A 20374-nucleotide genomic window follows, 5' to 3' on the forward strand; every position below is an offset into this window, starting at 1 on the left:
AGTTTTATACAAATAAAATCACACTACATATATTCTCTTCTGTGACTTTAATTTTTTCTCAACATTATGTTTCTGAGATTCATCCATGTGGTTGTAGATCTCAGAGAGGTGACTAAGGGTCAAATCATGTAGGGCCTGTTAGACTCCTGCAAGACTACTATAGACTACTGTACTCTGAATGAAATGGGGAGCCACTGGAGGATTCTGAACAAAGCCCGACTTGATATGACCTGTATTTTAAAAGGATCTATCATATTGCTGCTGTGTTAGGAACAGACTGAAGGAGGGTAAGGATGGAAGCAAGATGACCAATTAGGGGTGACTACAAGTAATCTAAATAAGAGAAGATGGTATTAGTAGTGGACATGATGAGAAATGATCATATTTGGATACATTGACAGTAGAGATTTCAAGGAGTTCCTCACAGTTTGGAAATGGGGTGTAAGACTAGAGAAGGAGCAAGGATGACACTGAGGACTGTGATCTAAACTGGAAAGATAAGAGTTGCATTAAATGATAAAGAGAAAACTGTGGGTGGAACACACTGGGAGGGGGAGTTAGATCTGGAGTTCAGTTTTGGACATGTGAAGATTAAAACGTCTATTAGACATCTACATAGAGATATTGAGCAGGCAGTTATTTATTTGTGCCTGGAGCTCAGGGAGAAAACCCAAATTGGAAATATAAATTGGAAAATAATAACATATAGATGGTATTTACAGCCATGAGCTAGAAAAGATTACTGAGCAATTTGAAAAAAACAGAGAAGAAGAAAAAACCCAGACTAAGCTCTGAGGCATTTCAACAATGAGATCTCAGAAAATACACGTTTAAGTAAATCAAAATCAGCAACGTTGTTTTGACCAATGGGTAAAATAGGTTAGGACACAGCTTAAATGAACTCCAATTATCACAAAATAAGTACATCACCGAAGAGGGAATCTTGAACTCTGGACAGACATTTCATACTTCTGTGAATTGGGTTACAAATTGAGCCTGAGTTAAAGCAAATTTACGAATCAGAGAAATCCAATTCCATTACTAGAAAAACTCAAAGGTATATTTATTATATTTATGGTAAGTCTATTAATCATTTTTTCATGTGAAAGATAACATGTAACATGAAAAAGTGTTTTTCAACTTATTAAGTAAAAAGAACTATAGTTATATGCAAATACTCACTGGAAAAGCTATAATAGTATTACTTTACACATTAGAAAGACACCTGCATCAAAACTACAATGAGATATCACCTCATGCCAGTCAGAATGGCTATAATTAACAAGACAGGAAACAACATGTGTTGGAGAGGATGTGGAGAGAAGGGAACTCTCATACACTGCTGGTGGGAGTGCAAACTGGTGCAGCCACTATGGAAAACAGTATGGAGATTCCTCAAAAAAGCAAGGATAGAACTACCATATGATCCAGCTATTCCACTGTTGGGTATTTATCCAAAGAACTTGAAAACACCAATTTGCAAAGGTACATGCACCCCTGTGTTCATTGCAGCGTTATTCACAATAGCCAAGACTTGGAAGCAACCTAAGTGCCCATCAAGGGACGAATGGATAAAGAAGATGTGGTATATATACACAATGGAATACTACTCAGCCATAAGAAACGATGAAATCCAGCCATTTGTGACAACGTGGATGGATATTGAGGGTATAATGCAAAGTGAAATAAGTCAGAGGGAGAAGGTCAAATACCGTATGATTTCCTTCATTAAGTAGTAGATAATAACAACAATAAACAAACACATAGGGACAGAGATTGGATTGGTGGTTACCAGAGGGGAAGGGGGGAGGGAGGAGGGTGAAAGGGATAATTCGGTACATGTGTGTGGTGATGGGTTGTAATTAGTATTTTGGTGGTGAACATGATGTAATCTATGCAGAAATAGAAGTACAATGATGTACACCTGAAATTTTTACAATGTTATAAACCAATGTTACTGCAATAAACAAAAAATTAAAAAAAAAAAAAAAAAGAAAGACACCTGCATTGTTTTTACCTAGCGAGCAGTTGCTTTGCATCCTCCCGTCTGTTGAACAACGTAACATGGTGCCAACTACACGGCCTCCCACGACAATGACACGTACATCCCGTCCATGAGACTCTTTAATATACTTCTGGAACAGGTATGGAGCTTCATGGCGAATAAGATGGCTTAGATCAGCCAAATGGTGCTTATCTCGAGCCAAGAAAACAGCTTTGCCTGTGATTGAAAAAGAATAAAAAATATATGTAAGACATCAAACTGTGGGTGATTGATATCTATTACCTGCATCTTCTTGTGTCCCAATATGCTTTCAGAACCAATTAATTTTTAGCCAAAGTAATACAGTGATGGTAATTAGTGAGACAATACAAAAGTGTATATAAAGACAAAGTTAATAATCTCCTTCTACCACTTCCTCAATCCCCAAACGCTTACAACAGTAATCTAGAATTTCTTTCAGTAAATGTTGTGAGGAATGGGTCTAAGATTTGTATTCCTCCAGGTTAGCTAATGCCAGCCTCACCTATTAGCAAAACATTTCCCTCTGAGTTAAAACATGCCTTCTACAGCAATATACTATATTTGTATATGGTAAACTAGCATATGTTACTATAGACCTAGTTTTATTTCTGAATTCCCTAGTCTGTTCTATTGCTCTATCAATTTTTGTGCCAACACAAGTGGCTGTTTTTACAACATGGTTATAAATCCTTTTACTTTCTTCCCATCAAGAGGAGGGGGAATCTATGCCCCATTCATTGGAATCTAGGAGGGCTTGTAATTGCTTCAACCAACAGAATTCAGCAGAAGCAATTCTCCATGACTTCTGAGCGTAGGTCATAAAAGGTCACACAGCTTCTTTGTTCACTGGAGCCTTCACTGTAGGAACCCTGAGACTTCTTAGTTGTCTTACTGGAGAAGCCAAAAATAAACAGTGCAGTCAACAGTTCCAGGTGAACCCTGATCCAGCTATCGCTGTCAAGGTACTAAACCTTGTGAAGTACTTGGATTTATGAATGATTTCATCCCTTAAGAAATCCACCCTTGACTGGCCCCGTGGTTTACCAGTTAAGTGTGTGCGCTCCGCTACTGGCGGCCCAGTTCGGATCCCGGGCGCGCACCTACACACCGCTTCTCCGGCCATGCTGAGGCCGCGTCCCACATACAGCAACTAGAAGGATGTGCAACTATGACGTACAGCTATCTACTGGGGCTTTGGGGAAAAAGAAGGAGGAGGATTGGCAATAGATGTTAGCTCAAAGCCGGTCTTCCTTAGCAAAAAGAGGAGGATTAGCACAGATGTTAGCTCAGGGCTGATCTTCCTCACAAAAAAAAAAAAAAAGAAAGAAAGAAATCCACCCTTAATCTGAAGTCATTAAGATATTTTTATAAACTGTCTTCTAAAGCTTTATAGTTTTGCCTTATAATTTAAGCCTTCAAAGTACATAAAGTGGCAGGGGGATGACTGGGGTTAGTTATCTAAGGTCCTTGCGTTGTTGGCGAGGAAGATAAAGATATTAACTTGAGACTCAGTCTAAATTAAGCGTTCATCTTAAAATCTCTGGGATAACCACTAAAGGAACAGAAATAACTTCTAGCCAAACTGAACAACTCACTGTAGCCTTCTTGTTTGAGGTATCACGCACCTAACAATTTCGCTCTAATTATTGTTGAGAAGCCCTGCTTCAAACACTATGAGTTTCAATTGACAAGACTACTGTCTAGTCAACAAACATGAGAAAATACAAAGAAAATAATAGTTGCTTTGATCTGATTAAGAAAAAAATCTATTTTGTATAATCACCCTTATTAATTCAAGAGTAATTTCAAAATATGTGCCACAGCAACAACTCATACACACCTCTATGACCCCGTGTATTCTTCACTACCATTGGGAACTCCAATACTTCTGCTTCATCAATCATTTTAGCAAAATTTTCATGACCACCTGGTTTGAGCAAAAAAAGAAATTTAAGAAAAAAAGCAACAGAGGTGTTTTGTGATAAATTTTATCTACACTAAAGTCAGCAACACAAGGGAGGCAGAAGGTAAGAACCTGATGGCTAAATTTTGTTTTCCTTGGAGAAAGAAATAAACAAAAAGTTGAAAGTACAGTTAAATGTCAGTTTAAGACAAACACACCTTTAAAAATGAGTGAAAGCTATCTTAACCTATAAATATTCTAATATCCAACTTAAAGAAATTAAATATCTGTCAGCTAAAACAAAGTTTCCTAATTCCATACAATTTTTCATATTTTTATCCCTTATTCCTCCACCACACAAATAATAGAAGCCCCAAGATCTACTTTAGCATATTCAACTCCCATTTGGATTAAGAAACAGAAATATGAGTCAGCTGAGAAGACTCATCCAAAGTTGAAAAGATGCTGCAGGCACACACACTCTCTCTCATCAAACACACAAATTTTCTTATCTCCATTATAATAAGAGTTCTTTGTCTACACTGAGTCACTCGGTACCCATGGGTTAAGTCTTGCTTCTGACTGTTTTTATTGCCCAGGAACAAATGATACAGTAGCAAGATTAGAGCAAAAACAGACTGTAGGTGTAAAAAATCAGCATGATGATATAGTAAAATTAAACCAGGAAAAGTTCATTAAGCAACTGCAATAACATAAATTTGTAGCTTAGAGAAATTAAGATGATTCAGTCCTCAAATTTTAAACCTTCAACATTAGAGCACAGGTAATATTTGTAATTTAGTTAACTCTTTTCTCCTTTCCATTCTCTTAAAATCAGAATTGTAGACCCATGATATAAGTTACAATATCCCAAAAGCATCAGGAAGACAGAATTCTCAAACTATTCATATAGTCTCTTCTATGTAGTTGCTAAAAACAATAATTGTATATACACATGCAATACGGAGGGGAGTTCCCTTCTTTAACATATTAAAAATAAGAGGGCAGAGATTTCTTTTTAAAGCCTCATTAACTTTCCAAGCATTCTACTGTACATTTGGAGAAATATCTTTATGATAAACTGTACTGATTTATAGTAAGTCCGACCTTTTCTAAACTAGAACTACTAGAAAGACAGGAAATTTATTAACATAATATTGTTCATAGCAGTGCTACTCAAAATGTGGTCCTGTGACTGTGACTTCTTTGCTATTGATATGTGATCAGATAAATACAAAGAGTAAGCACTAGAAGGTTTTATAGCAATCTGACATTCCTGTGATATTTTTACTATACTTTATGAAAGAGCATTGATTTATAGCACATTGGTCTTTAAAAAAAAAAATGATCCTTTACCATAGATAGTTTTAGAAGCACTGGTTTAAGGCATACCTAAGTAGAGTGTCATTTTCTTAAATGAATAAGAAGATATTTATGAAAAATTATCATGAAAATGGTAATGAAGGTAATCAGAAATAAAACAGAGATGTCATCAAATTCCATTATCTTTTACCTCAGAGGTTGGCAAACTAAGGCCTGTGAGGCAGATTTGGCCCACTGCCTTTTTCTGTAATCAAGTTTTACTGGAACACAGCCACGCTCATTTGTTTAAGCATTGTCTATAACAGCTTTCACACCATAACAGCATTACTGAGGGTCAAAAGAGAGAACTAATGGCCTGGAAAGCCCAGAATATTTACTATTTATTTGGTCCTTTACAGGAAAAGTGTGCTAAGTCCATTCTACCCATAGCATGGAACTAAATCTTAAGACATGATTCATAATTCTCCCGTCCAGTTTACTGAAATTAAAAGTCACTCGGGGCTGGCCCGGTGGCATAGCGGTTAAGTTGCACATTCCACTTCAGTGGTCCAGGGTTTACAGGTTCAGATCCCAGGCGCAGACCTACTCAGTGCTCATCAGCCATGGTGAGGCGGCGTCCCACACAGAAGAGCTACAACTCTACAACTACGATACACAAGTGTACTAGGGGCTTTGGGGAGGAAGAAAAAAAAGAAAAAGAGGAAGATTGGCAACAGACGTTAGTGCAGGGTCAATCTTCCTCAAAAAAAATTAAATTAAATTAAAGTCACTTCTATAAGAAGTTCTTTCATGTTCACAAATTTCCTTTTATCACATAACTAATAATTTAGTACATCTCTAAAAACTATCATTGTTCTAAAACTTAAGTTATAAATTCTTTTTAGTGAACTCACCATAAGAGAAAGTATCTGGCAGAGGAACACCATGGCCAGCCAACTCTTGAAACGTCCAGAACTTATTAACGCAGTTCAGGATGGCTTGAGGTCGGTTCATCAACCGGCATCCCATCTTCTCTAGATGGCGCAAAACAGTGATGTCACTATCACTCTGCACCCAAGGAGTTGGTACTCTCACTACCACCACCTGGGGGTAGGCAGTAATTAGTTCTCCATTGATCCGTAGACCTGAAATATACAGGAATGAAGCCAAATCCATTAAAAGGGAATAAACAATAAAATAGAGGAACAGAAATATACCAAAGCTTGGGTCACAAAACCAAATGTACTATTTTGTTAACATTTCATTAGGACAGACATTCCTCCTTAAATTATATCCCTTTGTAAGAAGAAAGAAAATTTTAGCAGAAAAATTTCTGCACTGGTTAAATAAATTATGATATATGTCAATACAATGAAATACTACATAGCCATTATTAGAATGTCATAAATCTCTATGTTCAGAGATGGAAAAAACATCCAGATACATAAAGTTAAAAAAAAAAGATGCAAATCTGAGAATAAGTTTTATTTGTCTTTACATATGCATAGAAAATGCATGAAAGGATAAAAGATGAAAGTGGCTTTCTCTGAGTGTGAGTGGGTGACAAGGAAGGAAGAGAAAGGTAGAATGGGGAACTTGAACATTTTGCTCCATGCAATTCTCTATCTTCTTTATATTTTCCTTTTAAGGGAGAATATATGCTTTTATAATGAGAATAGAAAAATTTAAAAAGAGAAGTTTCTTGGGCTGGCCCAGTGGCGTAGTGGTTGAGTTCACGCGCTCCGCTTTGGCGGCCTGGGGTTTGCAGGTTCCAATCCCGGGCGCGGAACGACACACCACTTGTCAAGCCATGCTGTGGTGGTGTCCCACATAAAGTAGAGGAAGATGGGCAGGGATGTTAGCCCACGGCCAATCTTCCTCAGCAAAAAGAGGACGACTGGCAATGGATGTCAGTTCAGGGCTAACCTTCCTCACAAAAAAATAAATAAATAAAAAAAAGAAAAAGAAAAGTTTCTTAAATTTTATCACATACTACTCTATTTCAAGAGGTCCCAAATAATAAAGGAACAAGGTATTTATGAGTTACTCCTTAAAACTTATTTTCATTAAAAAAATAGTATATACACATTTGTTTAAAATATTCAAATACAAATATATATAACATATTCATCTCCCATACAACACCACAGGTACTTTGTGTAAATAGTATATATTTTCCCCATTGTTATCTAAGTATAGAAAAATATGTAGATAATTTTTAGAAAAATGAGATATTTTTTTGGGCCGGCCCTGTGGCTTAGCGGTTAAGTGCGTGTGCTCCACTGCTGGCGGCCCGGGTTCGGATCCCGGGCGCGCACCACTTCTCTGGCCATGCTGGGGCCGCGTCCCACATTCAGCAGCTGGAAGGATGTGCAGCTATGACATACAACTATCTACTGGGGCTTTGGGGGGAAAAAATAAATAAATAAAATCTTTAAAAAAAAAAAGAAAAATGAGATATTTTATATTCATATTATGTCACTTTCTCTCATCACTTAAAATTATACCAGAGACATCTGTCTACGTCAGGGCATATATAGCTTTATTTCTTTCTTTTTTAGTGGGCTGAATGGAACTATATTTTATAGATATACCATATGATCAATCCTTCACTCATGGACATTCACTCATTTGATAAATATTAAGCAGTCACTATGTCTCGGACTCTTTTCCAGCAGTTGGAAACAGATGGCTAAAGAAGGCAGATAAGCTCCTTGCTCTCAAGCTTTCATTCTAGCAGGAGAGACAGACATTCTATGTATTAATTTTTATGAGATTGGCTTTTACACATGGCAGAAGTTCTGATACAGGAGAGACCAGTAAGGCAGAGGTAATAGCCGAATTAAGGTGTAAGCCTTGAGGCCTGTGTGTGTTTAAAGAAAAGAAAGAGAACGCTTCAGATGCAAGGGAGCAGCAGAAGACACAGGGGAAAAAGAGCAACATGAACAGCGTGTGCCTCAACTGCAGTTTGTACTGATGTAACGTAAAAGATAAGGTTGGTCAGTTACGGTGTCAAATATGCAAAGCCACAAATTTTTATTGAGATATGACTGACATATAACATTGTATTTGTTTTAGGTGTACAACATAATGATTTGATATATGTATATATTGTGAAATGATTATCACAATAAGTTTAGTTAACATTCATCATCTCACAAAATTACAAATTTTTTTTCTTGTGATGAGAACTTTTAAGATTTAATCTCTTAGCAACTTTCAAGTATACAATACAGTATTGTTAACTATAGTCACCATGCTGTATATTACATCCCCGGAACTTATTTATCCTGTACATGGAAGTTTGTACCTTTGGACCAACATCTCCTCATTTCCCTCACCCTATACCTCCCACCCTCTGGCAACTACCAGACTGTTTTCTGTATCTATGAGTTTGATTTTTTTTTTTTGGGGGGTTCCACATATAAGTGAGATCATACAGTGTTTGTCTTTGTCTGACTTATTTCACTTAGTATAATGCCCTAAAGGTCCATCCATGTCACAAATGGCTTTTTTATGGCTGAATAATATTCCATTGTGTATAAATACCACATTTTCTTTATCCATTCATCTGCTGATGGTCACTTAGGTTATTTCCACGTGTTAGCTATTGTAAATAATGCTGCAATGAACATGGGGGTGCAGATATATCTTTGAGATAGTGATTTCATTTCCTTTAGGTAAACTCTCAGAAGTGGAATTGCTAGATCCACATATTCTTTTTTTTTTAATTTATTTATTTTTTCCCCCAAAGCCCCAGTAGATAGTTGTATGTCATAGGTGCACATCCTTCCAGCTGCTGCATGTGGGACACGGCCTCAGCATGGCCGGAGAAGCGGTGCATTGGTGTGTGCCCGGGATCCGCACCTGGGCCGCCAGCAGCAGAGCGTGCGCACTTAACTGCTAAGCCACGGGGCCGGCCCAAGATCCACATATTCTGAGATAAAAAGTTTATATTTGTTATGATTAAGGGAACTGAAGATGTGTGCTAGATACTGTCTATTGAAATTTCATACCATCCCCATCTTTTAATCCCTCCCTATAAGGCAGGGGCTAGAAGCATTTCCCACACTCCCTTGCCAGCCAAGATTCCATTTTGAGAATCCAATGAGAGACAATTACACAGAATTTTAAAGGTGAAAGAGAAGTATAAGTCATTATTCTCCAGGGATAGCTACAGGTAGGTATGTGGTCATCAGCAGACGTGAGGTTCTGCCAGCGGCTTCAGGCATTCTCCTTACAATCATTCACTGTGCTGCTACAAGCATCTTGAGATCAGCAGCAGCAGATTTCTGCAATTCTGTACTTTCTCATTTCAAAGGCTTTAGTGACTTACCTCAACAGGCAAATGTCAAGAACATTTTTTTCTAAATCGGAAAAAACCTAGTGACCAGATTGGGGTTTAAAAGTTTTTTGTTTGTTTTTTTTTTCCCCCCAAACCCCCGGTAGATAGTTGTACATCATAGCTGCACATCCTTCTAGTTCCTGTATGTGGGACGCGGCCTCAGCATGGCCGGAGAAGCGATGCGTCGGTGCGCGCGCGGGATCCGAACCGGGCCGCCAGCAGCGGAGTGCGCGCACTTAACCGCTAAGGCACAGGGCTGGCCCTGGGGGTTAAAAGTTTTGAGACCAGGATATGGAGAATGGGAAAGTTGAAAAGGTAAGCCAGTTTAGGGCAGAAGATGCTGAATTTGGATCTAGAAAGAAAGACTCTGGGGCCAGCCTGGTGGCACAAGCGGTTAAGTGCGCACGCTCTGCTGCGGCGGCCCGGGGTTCGCGGTTCGGATCCCGGGCGTGCGCGCACACACTGCTTGGCAAGCCATGCTGTGGCGGCATCCCATATAAAGTGGAGGAAGATGGGCACGGATGTTAGCCCAGGGCCAGTCTTCCTCAGCAAAAAAAAAAAAAAGAGGAGGATTGGCAGATGTTAGCACAAGGCTGATCTCCTCATAAAAAAAAAAGAAAGAAAGACTCTGGTGATAACAATAAGGACATCAAAGTAGAACTATTCTGTAATAGCTGAAGTATGGATTGGAACTATACATATATGTATACATAATTCATGTTGGTTGTATGTATGTATTTGAATCAGCTCAAGATGTAATAGCCAAAGAAACAGGGATATACAGGCTGAAAAAATGAAAGAAAAAAAATTTGATGGATCTCAACAGACAAAAGGATGCAAAAACCTGAGGAAGAAATCAGTCAAGAAACTAGAAAAATCTAGTTTTCAGCAGTATTATGGAAAAAAAAAAGAAAAGTCAATATTATCAGGAAATAAGATCAAATTCATTAAATGAAACAAAAGTAACAAGAAGAGTTTTAAGAAAAGCTTGAGTGATCAGGAAAAGAGATACTATCAATTGTCAAGAGAAAAATTAAACCATTATTACATTATCTTCTCATTTCCCTAAACTGGAGACAGCTTTTGCTCCTTTTAAGAAATGGGATAGGGCCGGCCCCGTGGCTTAGCGGTTGAGTGCGTGCGCTCCGCTGCCGGCGGCCCGGGTTCGGATCCCGGGTGCGCACCGAGGCACCACTCCTCCAGCCATGCTGAGGCCGCGTCCCACATACAGCAACTAGAAGGATGTGCAGCTATGACAGACAACTATGTACTGGGGCTTTGGGGGAAAAATAAATAAATAAAATCTTTAAAAAAAAAAAAAAAAAGAAATGGGATAAAGAAAGCAATGGAACTGTTCCACTCTCAGTCCATACCACTAGCAGGAACCACCTATCTGCTGCCACTGGAAATTGGGCGTATGGGAGTACTTTACCCAAAGCTCAGTCAGATCTCCATAGTACACTATATGGGTATTACTTAGGATGGAAAGAAATTCAATGCCTCCCATAACAGAAACAAACACTCTGTTATTCTAGGCAAGCAGAAGGTGATCCAAGGCTGGAAAGAAGGGGAGGTACAAATGAACGTGAGCCAAAAAAGGCAAGGTGACATCTCTTAGGACTCTGCTTTACGTGCTACTGATCTCTTGGGCTGGGATGAAGATTTCAATACAGTCATGCACCGCTTAACAACAGGGATACATTCTGAGAAATGCATCATTAGGCAATTTTGTCATTGTGTGAACATCAAAGAGTGTACTTACACAAACCTAGACGGTATAGCCTAGGCTATATGGTACTAATATTATGGGACCACTGTTGTATATGTGGTCAGTTGTTGACCGAAATATCGTTATGCAGCACATGACTATATGAATATTTTGGATATAACTTTTGGATTAAGTGTATGATCAAACAAATTAACAGCCAATGATGAGTTAACTTTAGAATAGCAACGGGATGGGAGAACAATTTTTGTTCCTACACTTTTAGGATAAAAAATGTATTATGTATTAAAAGCCTGCTGCTGTTGTCAAGGTAGAGTGAGAAGGTGCTAAGGGCTGATTATTCTCCAAGTTGAAAGATACCTTTGGGATATTAACAACCTCCTTCCAGTAATTTAAGTGGAGAATTTCTCATGTAGCCTATTCTAACCTGTGCTTTTTGAAAGTTTGGCTTTTGAGAGGTTGGCTGCACTGTTAAGAACAAGTACTAGTGGTTCTGTCCTCAGGAAACAAAAAACAGACAACTGATAGATTCCTTGCTGACTGGCATTTATTTTTCTTCTATCCTCTAGTTTTCTAGAGGATTTTTCAGGACATCTCAAATCTTTTTAAACCTTATAGAATTTTAACTGAAAATTTCAACTGAAGGTGCTGTTTATATACAATTAAAAACCCACACAATCTCTGTGCCAAAAATCAAGAAAGCACTCAAAGACTAAGGGAGATATGTTACTAGAACACAGGAGACAGTCTGGAGGGGCTCCCATTAGCCAAATTTCAGATGATTTGACCATCAAAAAGAATAATTAACTGATGGGGCCGGCCCCGTGGCTTAGTGGTTAAGGATGTGAGCTCCGCTGCTGGAGGTCCGGGTTTGGATCCCGGGCGTGCACTGACACACTACTTGTCAGGCCATGCTGTGGCAGTGTCCCACATAAAGTGGAGGAAGATCAGCATGGATGTTAGCTCAGGGCCAGTCTTCCTCAGTAAAAAGGGGAGGACTGGCATGGATGTTAGCTCAGGGCTGATCTTCCTCACAAAAAAAATAATAATAATAATTAACTGATATCACAGTGAATGAAAAAAAGTTCATGCATCCATAATGATTATGGAGAAAGGTAAAAAAGCCTTATTTGCTATCACTGGAGGGACTATTACAAAATCCCTATTCTAAAAACTGGTAAATAAAGAGGAAAAATTACATTTATCCTGCCATTTCCGGAGGAACTACAGTTTATCACCAGTAGGAAATGCTCTCCTTTGGAGAAGAATGCCAATTAACATAGAAGAAATAACAAAATTAGAAAAATCACCATTTTATAAATCCCAACGAAATAAGTGAATCAGGCAAGGATCACCACAGATGCTAAAAGCATTAAGGAAAGGTTGATGGAATATTTATATACTGCCAAAATATCACAGATTTGCTAAGACAAAGATAAAAATAGATTTTTGTTAATAGACAGACCCCGTAGACACTACCTTACCCAGTGATCAAACTTAGCATCACTGATAGTGGCACAGACTGTCACTTTGTGCCTCCCAGTTGACTGCACTGTGAAGTATCTACCATCACCTAGGAAATAATGTTTTGCACAAAATGCGTAACCTCATTCTAATCATGCCAATTCATAAGAAGCTTCAGGAGGCAGACATCACAAGGAAACTATCAGACAAATCCAGAATGTGAGACATTAAAGATAATTGTTTTGATCACTTCAAAAAGTTGATGTTACTGAAGAAATAAAGATGGGAAGATTGTTCTAGAGTTAAAAAAGACTAAATAGACATTACGTCCAAATATAAACCTTATAGAGCCCAATCTGAAAAGAATAACTGAAAAAAGATATTTTGGAATCACTTGTGAAAATCAGATTCCAGAGTACATATTAGATAATATTAAAAAGTTATTCATTTTCTTAGATGTGCTAATGGTACTGTCTTGTATGGGACAATGTCCTTATTTTTTGGCTACAGATATTGAAGTATCTAGGGGTAACGTGAAGAGAGCTACTTTTTTTGAAAGGTTAATAGCGCCCTCAAAATGTTGTGTGTAATATATATAATATTTATACATACTAGGAGAAAGAGATATAAAAGAATTATGACAAAAGGTTACTAATGAACACCCAATCTAGGTAGCAAGAATATAGCTGTTCGTAATTCTTTCAACCTTTCTTTTCATTTAAAATTTTTAATAAAAAAGCATGGTGGAGGAGGGGAGTGGACGGACCAAGATATCATATCAAATTCTTGAGTATTCTCTAATGAAAACTGATGCTGGTTATTCCTATTTCAAAATCTCTAGGTTTTGTCACTCAGCTCTTTTTTTTTTTTAAATGGTTTCTCATCTTTTCTTTCACCAACACCAAAAGCCTATTTACTATGCCACCAATGCCCCATTTCCCTTGTCATTTATGTTTCAAGTATTATTACTGCTTGGAAGTAGTACATCTTGGAAGGAGGGAGGAGGGAAGTCTAACTAAAAGCTAAAATAACTTGCTAAAGGTAATCAGAACCACATCTAGAACCAGAAATCTAACATGTTCTTTCTCAGGGTGAGTTTCAACTAGAAAAAGCAAGGAGGCAGTATAAGAGAGTCACAATTTCTTAACTCCCTACTCGCAGGTAAATTCACACAACAAAATTTAGTTGTTTAGGTCAATAGTCCAGCAAACTGATCCATTACTTAACTGACACACCTATTGAATTCACCACCAAAAAGTAGTATTTCTCACATGTAAAATCTCAAGAGTCATATCACCAAAAAAGACCAGATAATTCTGAACATTTAAGATACTCAAGTCATTATAAATCTATTTTCTAATTAATCTATTCTAGGACACTAACTAATAAAAGATTTCACCACGAGGGCTTAGGTCACACAGATGCCTACCATAAATGCAAACCTGTCTTCATATATATCTAACACATCAGAAATGTCCTCAAACTATTTTTTGAATCACTGGTTTGTCTCTCCCACCAAGTTTCACACTAATCAAAAACGAAGGCAGAGGGCCGGCCCCGTGGCTTAGCGGTTAAGTGCGTGCGCTGCGATGCAGGCTGCCCGGGTTCGGATCCCGGGCGCACACAGACGCACTGCTTCTCCGGCCATGCTGAGGCCGCGTCCCACATACAACAACTAGAAGAATGTGCAACTATGACTTACAACTATCGCTTGGGGCTTTAGGGGAAAAATAAATAAATTAAAAAAAAATTAAAAAAAAAAAAAAAAAACGAAGGCAGAAAGGTAATTACCTAAATTTTGAAGAGAATAGGATAGTTGGTAATGGGAACTCACCGTCAGATAATTCTCAAGAGTTATACATGACACCAAAAAATCTTTATTAAGGCTGGGTAAGAACTCATACAGCTACTAATTACCAAACATCAAAAATAAGTATAATAGGGGGCTGGCCTTGTGGCGTGGTGGTTAAGTTCTTTCACTCCACTTCGGCGCCCTGTAGTTCCCAGGTTTGGATCCCGGGGCACGGAACTACGCACCGCTCATCAAGCCATGCTGTGGCAACATCCCATATACAAAATAAAGGAAGATGGGCAATGGATGTTCACTCAGGGCCAATCTTCCTCACCGAAAAGAATAAGAAGAAGAAGAATTGATTCTTATAAGAATATATACACCTTTCCTAGCTGCTTGGCTGCTTGCTAACAAGATATATTTTGTGTTTCCTATCAAAACATCCCTATTTAACATCCTCAGCAATCCTTTTCCCCCTCCAATTTGTTTCCAAGTCTTATTTAGCCATTAATCCCAGTTAGAGACATAATTTTTTTCTTCAAAGTTATGGTCTTTTGAGAATGATGAGGAAGCAATAAAATTCCTTTCCCAGATCCCTCATGAGTGGTACAGAGAGAAAAAAACGGAAGAGTACTGTCACAGTGTACCTCATTATCACTGAGCACTGCCACACTGCAGCTGACAGTCAGGTGTTTGAAAAAAGAGAGAGAGAGAACGGGGACCTGGTTTTTTTTTTTTTTCAGTTTAAATAAATTGATTAAGAATTTTAAAAGAGAGAGAGAGAAAAGAAAGGAGAAAGAGAAGAGGAAAATAGAAAGCAAGCAAACAAGCAATCAGATTATGGCTGTCCATTTTAAAAGCATCTTTTATTGAAGGTAATGACTGGCTAGCTTCTTTTGTAAATACCTTTAAAAAATACAGAATCTGCGGTCAAGAGAACCAACTCTATCCCAAAATTTGGCAAAAGAAGGTAAGACATATCAAATGTAGAAAAATGTGATGCCACTAGCTAAAATAACTCAACTCATCTCCTTAAATTTTATAAATGCTGACATTCAAGTTCTGCTTGTGTGAATACATTCTTTCCCTTTTCTATAGACAGTAAACAAACAAAAAAAGGCTCAGAAGAACTACTTCATGAAATTGATAATAAAAAGACAAAATACCCTCAAGGGACTCATCCATTTATCCATTCATTCTTTTATTCATGCAAAAACATTTGCTGAGCACCTACTTTAAGATACTCTGAGCCTTGGGATAAAGTTGTAGCCCCATTTGAGAGGTTTTGAGGTGGTGGGGGCGGGTGGCGGTCAGGGGCAGAATGCACGTAAAGGACTTAATAAATCACTGGTACATAGTAAGTGCTTGATAATTGTTAGCGGCTATCAATTATTCTCAGTTTACAATCCTGGGGTGGGGAAGGTTGATGGCACGTGTGGTAACTGTTACTAGCAATACAACTTAAAGAATTTGTTTCTTTTTTTTTTTTTAATTTTTCCCCCAAAGCCCCAGTAGATAGTTGTATGTCATAGTTGCACATCCTTCTAGTTGCTGTATGTGGGACGTGGCCTCAGCATAGCCAGAGAAGCGGTGCGTCAGTGCGAGCCTGGGATCCGAACCCGGGCCGTCAGCATCGGAGCACACGCACTTAACCGCTAAGCCACGGGGCCGGCCCAGAATTTGTTTCTTTATCCCCTTTTGTCCTCAACCCCCAAACAAACTTATCTGGTTTATTTAATATTTTATGGATAAGGACTCAGTATTAGAAGCCATAAGATAAACTTCTATTTTGTTAGCATGGAAATTTTTTTTTTCCTATTATCCTAATATGATTTGGAAATTAAAAGCTGAAATACTATAACCAACCTAATTATTACATTTTCCTCCTCCATAAAATAACAATCATTACTGAAATAGTAAAGAAAAGCTACAAAGATGATAAGTGGGGAAATGTATAATTTAAGTCATTGTTAATGAAGCTAGCCATAAAAATTTACTGCATCCTTCCAGCAACAGACTACTGCAGAAGAGGAGAGAGAGAAGCAAAGCATCTTTGTAATGTAGGCAAAGCTTCTTTTAAATGTCAAACCCCTCTGTCCACTTTGAAAAAGGGTAAACGTCTTTTTAACAGTGGCTCCAGGTTAAAGACAAATATTTATATCAATCTGTTCTACCCAACTTTTGGCAATCAAGAACAGCTAACACAACTACATATTGCCTAGAACTTTCTGAATACAGCTAGAAGTAAAAATAAATACAAATAAAAATATATAAATAAATATAAATACATTTATATAATTTTAAATAAATAGAAATAAAAAGCAGTAGAATAATGAATAACAAAGTGGGGGGGACTATATCAAACTCTTTGAATATTGAATGCTCCAGAGAAATCATCAAGTACAAGATTAAGGTTTTTCTCTCAAATGTTTTATTTAGACTCCAAATAACAAGGGATAATGATGAGGGGACAGCAAAGGCAAAAACAGAAAGTGAGCAGATCTCTTGCAAGATCCTCTCTGGCATGTAACATGACTCCACATCTGATTCATATCCTAGTTCTGCCACTTATCCCCCACGTAACCTCAGGCAAGTTACCTAACCTCTCTGTGCCTCGGATTCCTCATCTGAAAATGGGAATAGGAGTAGTTCCTTTATACAGTTGTGGTGAGGATTAATTTGGTTAACATTAGTGAAGAAGTGCTTGGAACATAAGCACTTAATATAACTCTTCATCATCATCATCATCATCTATCATCCCCTTTTGTATCTAACAACCCCTTTCTAGTTACTCTAGCTGGAGTAACTAGAAAGTAAGTTCCAGGAGAGTAGGAACCTGACTATCTTGTTCACAGCTACATCCTCCAGCACTATCTGGCACACAGTAGACGCTCAATTATTATTTATTGAAATTTGAACTTGTCTCACAGTTTTTAAGAAGCAGGTCAGGGCTTTAAACCCAGGTCTGAGTCTGACGATATCCTGCCTTAAACAATTTAAGATTGTCTCTATAAGGGCTGCAGAAAAAGAAGCCAACTCAAACTCAAAACACCAAAAGTAATTCAAAACACCAAAGGTAAATCAAATCATATTAATATCTAAAAAGCCAAAGTAAGCAGAAGAAAATTTAAAAGAGCAGAAATTAAATAAAAAGCAAACATCAATAGAAAAGACCAGCCAAGCTAAAAGTTACTCCCTAGAAAACTAACAAATTTGTTAAATCTCTGGTGAGAGTATCTAGAAAAACAAAGAAGGCACAAATAAAGTCAAGAATGAAAAGGGAGCATCACTATATATCTTGCGGACATTAAAAAGATAATGGAAGGATGTTATGAACAATAATATATCTGAAATTAATTAAAATCTTTCCACAAAGAAAACTCTAGGCACAAATAGCTTTCAAAAGCAAGTTCCATCATTCATTTAAGGAAGAAACAAAGCCAATGTAACACAATTCTTCTAGAAAGCAGAGGAAAACAACCACCACCATTCCACTCCTCAGCCTGTTTCATGAGGCCAACATAACTTAGCAGAAACTAACAATGATATTTCAAGAAAGGAAAGTTGCAAGCCAATCTCATTTATGAACATAAATGCAAAAATCTTCAACAAAACATTAACAAATTAAACCCAGCAATATAACAATAATAATAATAATCATAAGCAAGTTGGGTTTATTCCAAAAATTTTAAGTTGGTTTAACTTGTAAAAACCAATCAGGTAATCTGTAATACAGTAAAAAGAAATATGATCATTCAACAGATGTATAAACACTGTTTGACAAATTCCAACAGGCATTCAGGATTAAAAAACATCTTTAGCCTACTTGGAGTGAAATTTCCTTCATCTGATAAAGAGTATCTTAAAAACTCTACGGCCAAGATCATGCTTAATGGTTTAACACTGAAAGCTTTCCTTTGAGGTCAGGAATAAGACTAGGATGTCCACTATACCTATTTCACCCAACATTGTCCTGGAGGTCCTATCCTGTGCAGTTAGTCAAGAAAAGGAAGTGAGACATAAGGATTGGAAAGGAAATAGAAAACTGTTACTACTTGCAGATAATACAGTTTCGAAAGTATGCAATCCAAAAGAGTCTATCACAAATTATTATTATTTTTTTGTGTGTGAGGAAGATCAGCCCTGAGCTAACATCCATGCTAACCCTCCTCTTTTTGCTGAGGAAGACCGGCTCTGAGCCGACATCTACTGCCAATCCTCCTCCTTTTTTTCCCCAAAGCCCCAGTAGTTAGTTGTATGTCATAGTCGCACATCCTTCTAGTTGCTGTATGTGGGACACGCCCCAGCATGGCCGGAAAAGCGGTGCGTTCGTGGGCACCCGGGATCCGAACCCAGGCCGCTGGCAGCGGAGCGCACGCACTTAACCGCTAAGCCACAGGGCCGGTCATAAATTAGTGAAGTGAGCTATTTGACTGTCAATATGTAAAACTCAACCAGCAACGAGTGAGAAATTAAAATACTTCAATTGTATCACTTGTAATAGTAAAAACATAAAATTCATAGGAATAAGATACATCTAATGAAAGATGTGCAAGACCTCTGGGGATAAAATTACAAAACCCTATTAGAGATATTAAAGACAACGAGAGAGAGACAGAGAGGAGGGAGTGCGTGCACGAATGTTCACATATTTGGAAGGTTCAATAGTACGGATGTGTCATTTCTTCTGAAATTGATCTATAAATTCAATACAATTCTAATCAAAATTCTAAGCGGTATTCTTGTGGAATTTGACTGATTTGACTTGACTTTAGCTGATTTTAAAATTTATGTATAAATGTAAAAAGAACATGAATAGTTAGACATTCTTGAAGGAGAACACATGCTCTACTGGAGAGCAAAAAATTACAGTAATTAAGTCAGTGTGGTAATGATGAAAAGAACCACAATTAGAACAAAGGAAGAGAAAAAATCCATCTACGTACAGATAATTTATTACAAACGTAACACTAGAGAGCAGTGGGGAAAGGTTAGTCTCCTCAGTAAAAGGTGCTGGGACAACCAAACATTCAAATGGAAAGAAAATGAAACTTTACTATTACCTATCAGTATACACACAAATCACTTCGAGGTGGATTATAAATCTACATGTGAATGACAAAACAATAAATTCTTGAAAAGTTAACATAAGGGAGTATCTTCATGACCACAAAGTAGGGAAAGACTTTTTTAACAGGGCACAAAAAGAATCAACCACAACAATAAGACAAGTTAGATTAAATTAAAAGTAAATTCTTCTATTTATCAAGTTAAAAGCCAAGCTGCAAATGGATTTACAAAAGTAAAATATTCAGACAATCCAATAGCAAAATGGACAACAGACCTGAACAGGTGCTTTACAAGTAAGGATACCCAAACAAATATATGAAAAGATACTCAGCTTCATTAGTGAGCTGTGATATAAGAATAAAACCACAATTAGATACCATATCATACCCACTAGAATAGCTAAAAACAAAGTGACCATTAACAAGTGCTGATGAGTATGTGGTTTAAAAAGAAACCCCTCTTATGGTCACTAGGAAGAAAAGGGAAATTTCCTTAACCAGGTGAAGGGTTATTTGTCAAAAAAATCTACAGTAAACATCAGGTTTATTTACTGAAACAAAATCACAGCACTCTCTTTAAGATCAGGCATAAGACAAGTGTGCTCATATCATCATTTTTTTTAACATTATACTGGAGGTCCCACTTAATCCAATAAAATAAGACATAGAAACTAGAAAACTGCCATCATTTGCAGATATGATTATCTGCATAAGATATCCTGGAGAATCTGGTGGATAAAACAGCAA

General features: G+C 37.6%; 1 protein-coding gene across 7 annotated transcripts in view; it reads right to left on the bottom strand.

Annotated features, from left to right (window-relative positions):
* Positions 1 to 20374, bottom strand: part of RIMKLB (ribosomal modification protein rimK like family member B) — a 77592-nt gene that overhangs the window by 20714 nt on the left and 36504 nt on the right. For all 7 annotated transcript variants that reach the window (XM_087442788.1, XM_087442786.1, XM_087442785.1 and 4 more), the window contains exons 3-5: positions 6146 to 6376; positions 3867 to 3953; positions 2018 to 2221 (exon numbers count right to left, since the gene is read on the bottom strand). In XM_087442788.1, coding sequence (XP_087298914.1) covers positions 2018 to 2221; positions 3867 to 3953; positions 6146 to 6376 — 522 coding nt within the window. The remainder of the gene's footprint in view (positions 1 to 2017; positions 2222 to 3866; positions 3954 to 6145; positions 6377 to 20374) is intronic.

Source organism: Ceratotherium simum, chromosome 17, assembly GCF_057802395.1.
Source record: "Ceratotherium simum simum isolate JZ-2026a chromosome 17, ASM5780239v1, whole genome shotgun sequence".
Taxonomy (NCBI): domain Eukaryota; kingdom Metazoa; phylum Chordata; class Mammalia; order Perissodactyla; family Rhinocerotidae; genus Ceratotherium; species Ceratotherium simum.